Raw genomic sequence first — 3,258 nt, forward strand, 5'->3', positions numbered from 1 at the left:
GCAACTAGAGCTCCATCAATATCACCCTTGTAAACTTCACCAAAGGCACCTTTTCCAATTAAATTTTGACTCTTTAAAATTGCTTTGAGCTCCCCCTTTTTGAAAATCTTAATATTTGCAGCATCCTTTAATGTAAGACCACCATTCTTTCGGTAAAAGTCCCTAGCCTCCCGCCTCTCTTTGCGAAGAACATAAATGAATATTATAAGTGCCAAGACCAGAATGCCACTTATTGCACCTACATGGGAAAGAATAAAACCTTAGCTATGTAGTTTGCCATAAAAGAAAATCCATAGTGGTCAGCAAAATTCCAAGAAAATTGTCATGGTCAACAAGTGAAGCAAGAAGGCAAGAATCAAACGGGTCCAAGTCTAAATAAGGCACAACCAACCAAATACACACTAATGCATGGATGAAGAGGAGTTGTGTAGCATGGACTGTGGACACCCTCACATTTGGCTAGTCTTCACGGACTCGGATCTACACTTATCATTCTATCACTCACACCTACCAACACCATCAGTAGCCTTGGTCATTTGTGAAGGTACCCTCCCATATGTAAAGCCCCCCATAGGTGTGGACTGATCACATTGCCTCTCACTTGAATAAACTTAAGGGGGAAGGACAGTAGGGCTCTTGGACCTATTTAGACTATTCATAGTGAGTAACACATGCCGTAGTAACATGCATGCGACATATGCAAAAAAAGATGTGATACGTAATTAAAAAGGAGAGAGACAAATGAAGTAACACAACATTTTATCATCAAATAGCATTTCCCAATGAAAAAAATGTTTCTACAAAGTAATAAATGAAGGTCTCTATCTTACACATAATTCCCAGAAAAAAATTGAAAATTATCTCGAAAAAATAGTACCAAACACGAGAAATTCAAAACTTCCACTACTACCGTTTGGCGTCTCTGTGCTGCAGTTCAGATTACTTGGAGAACGGTTATAGAATATATAGGTAAAATTGTGTCTGTCATAGCTTACCACGTTACTTGTTAAGGCTTAATATGTCTTTAGCGGTTTAAAAGTTATCAAAAAATATAAAATAATTAGTGGAGCATCACTCTAATGTAAAAAAGATGATCCAGCAGAGCGATTGTGGAAATATGCATTTATGCATCCTTGAAAAAAATCATTCCAGGCAACTGAGAGAGATCAATTTAGAGTCGTTGTATTTTATGCTCATTGTCAAGTTGTTGAATTTCAGTTGAATTCATGACACTTCACCTACAGTCTCGAACTATACAAACTACATATTTGAGAAATAAGATGTTTTAGCATACTTTAACTAGTTTGTATGTATAGGTAAGCTTGGGCTACCGAGGGGGATCAATTTATACAATTTAATCATCAAATGCGATGGAATTAATACATACATGTGTGGTAGGAGTATGATGTTAATTACTCAGCAAAAAGAAGAGTATGATGTTCATTACCTATGGAAACCTGTGCGGCAAGTGGGAACTTTTCAGTACATCGTTCGGTTCTTGGGTCATGGCTTCGAAAACCTAGACGACAGTTGCAGTCGTACGATCCTTGGGTGTCCGTGCATACACCGTAGCAAGGATATTTGGCCGGATCTGCACATTCATCTATATCTGTGTGTCCCGGCCGCAAATTCAAAAATGAAAATTATTTAGGGACATTTAAATATTTGAAGTTTTCAAGCATCTCTATATCAGTATGTACAACATCAATCAACTGCATATAACATGGAAATATACTTTATAATGAATTTAAACAAATTAATATGTATGATGTAGGAAAGAAAAATAGAACATCAAGTATTTTGAAGCTGAGGAAGTACTAATTAAGCAGGGCCTCTTACTAGTGCATCCATTGGGCAAGTAGGCGTCGCCCTCGTAGCCATTGGAGCATTTGCAGTTGTACCCAGGCCCGTTGATGGAGTCGACGCAGTCGCTATGAGCGCTGACACAGGCATACTGGTCGGTCTTGGCCGCTTGCTTGCACGACGGTATGTCACCGGAGATGGAGCTGTTGCCGCGAATGGCCCAGTCCAGCCACACCGGCGAGGACCGTTTTGTGTCCATCTTGAGGTGGGACCGGCGGAATGTGTAGTTGTTCCTGTCAGCGAGGAAGGCGTAGTCGCACGGGCTGTAGTCCATCATGCTGGAGTGGTCGAACTCCCGGAAGTTGAAGTAGTTGTCGGTGAGCCCCGGCGGGATGTTGACGCGGCAGCACCCTACGCCATCACATAGGCCGTCCTGCGCGCTAGCCGAGTTGTTGCAGTAGGACATGCACCCGGTGTAGTAGGCGTAGTTAGCAGTGCCGCCCTCGGTCCTCTTGCTCGCCGTGAAGCCCAAGGTGTTGCAGCCGACGACGACGAGCATGTTGTGGGTGTTGGAGATGCGGTACACGCCGTCCTTGTTCATCGTCGTCTCTCCATAGTCCCAGTTGCTGTTGGTGTCACCTGGGTCGGAGGCGTTATAGCACTGCCACCCCATGGGGAGCATCACCTGCGACTGGTCTGGATCCAAGGTCAGCTTAACCACCCGGAGAGACGTACCGGCGAGCACAGGGCCGTTGTTGATGCACTCGATCTCAAACCCCTTGCGGAAGCAGCCGACGCCGATGCCGAAAGGGTAGGGGATGTCCACGCCACCGCAGCTCGGACGGCACCCAGGAGTCGTCGCGGTGGTGGCTGCTGTTACAGCTGCCGCTAGGAGCAGCTGCAGCATGATCAATGGCGTCCACATATGCTCCATGCTGACCGTATGTATGTTGGTTTCCGGTAAGTCACCGCTTTATAAGAAGCGAGCGAGCACTCATTTACAGCCTGCCAGCCTTCTAAAAGGATGCGTCATCCCAGCCTCATCTCCAGTGAAACAATGGTTAATAAGAGCTTGCAAAACGATCTTACATTACAGAACGGAGGGAGTAATATCGATTACAGCCAAGGACGAAAACAGCGCAGCCCTTAAAGTCCGGTATAGCAGGACATGAAGTATGTGAGCTCCAGCTCACATGCACCTTTTGCTATGCAGTAAAGCTGAAAAAAATAACAATATTAATTTTTTGGCAACAAACATTTATAAGTATTTCACATGCGTGCCAACTTTCGTGATGGAATGGCATTTGTGGAGGTCTCGCCAAAATCAATAAATGCAATCATGCTAAATAAAAACAGTTTTGGAAGCCTTAAATTTTATTGAGACCTGCATGAAAGCCATTGTGTCACGATATTTTGCACACATATGAAAAAACATCAATGTTTGTTGGTAAAAAA

At 43.8% G+C, this 3,258-nt stretch overlaps 1 protein-coding gene across 1 annotated transcript; it reads right to left on the reverse strand.

The window, feature by feature from the left end:
- Window positions 1-5: 5 nt before the first annotated feature.
- Window positions 6-2,737, reverse strand: LOC119345393 (wall-associated receptor kinase 2-like; the record flags this gene model as incomplete). Its single annotated transcript, XM_037615494.1, has 3 exons — window positions 1,840-2,737; window positions 1,448-1,609; window positions 6-238 (listed from the first exon to the last, which is right to left on the reverse strand). Coding segments are annotated over exons 1-3 (1,293 nt in total), but the record flags the coding sequence as incomplete, so codon positions are not given.
- Between the last annotated feature and the right edge of the window lie 521 nt (window positions 2,738-3,258).

The sequence above is a fragment of the Triticum dicoccoides genome, unplaced genomic scaffold (assembly GCF_002162155.2).
Source record: "Triticum dicoccoides isolate Atlit2015 ecotype Zavitan unplaced genomic scaffold, WEW_v2.0 scaffold232636, whole genome shotgun sequence".
NCBI lineage: Eukaryota > Viridiplantae > Streptophyta > Magnoliopsida > Poales > Poaceae > Triticum > Triticum dicoccoides.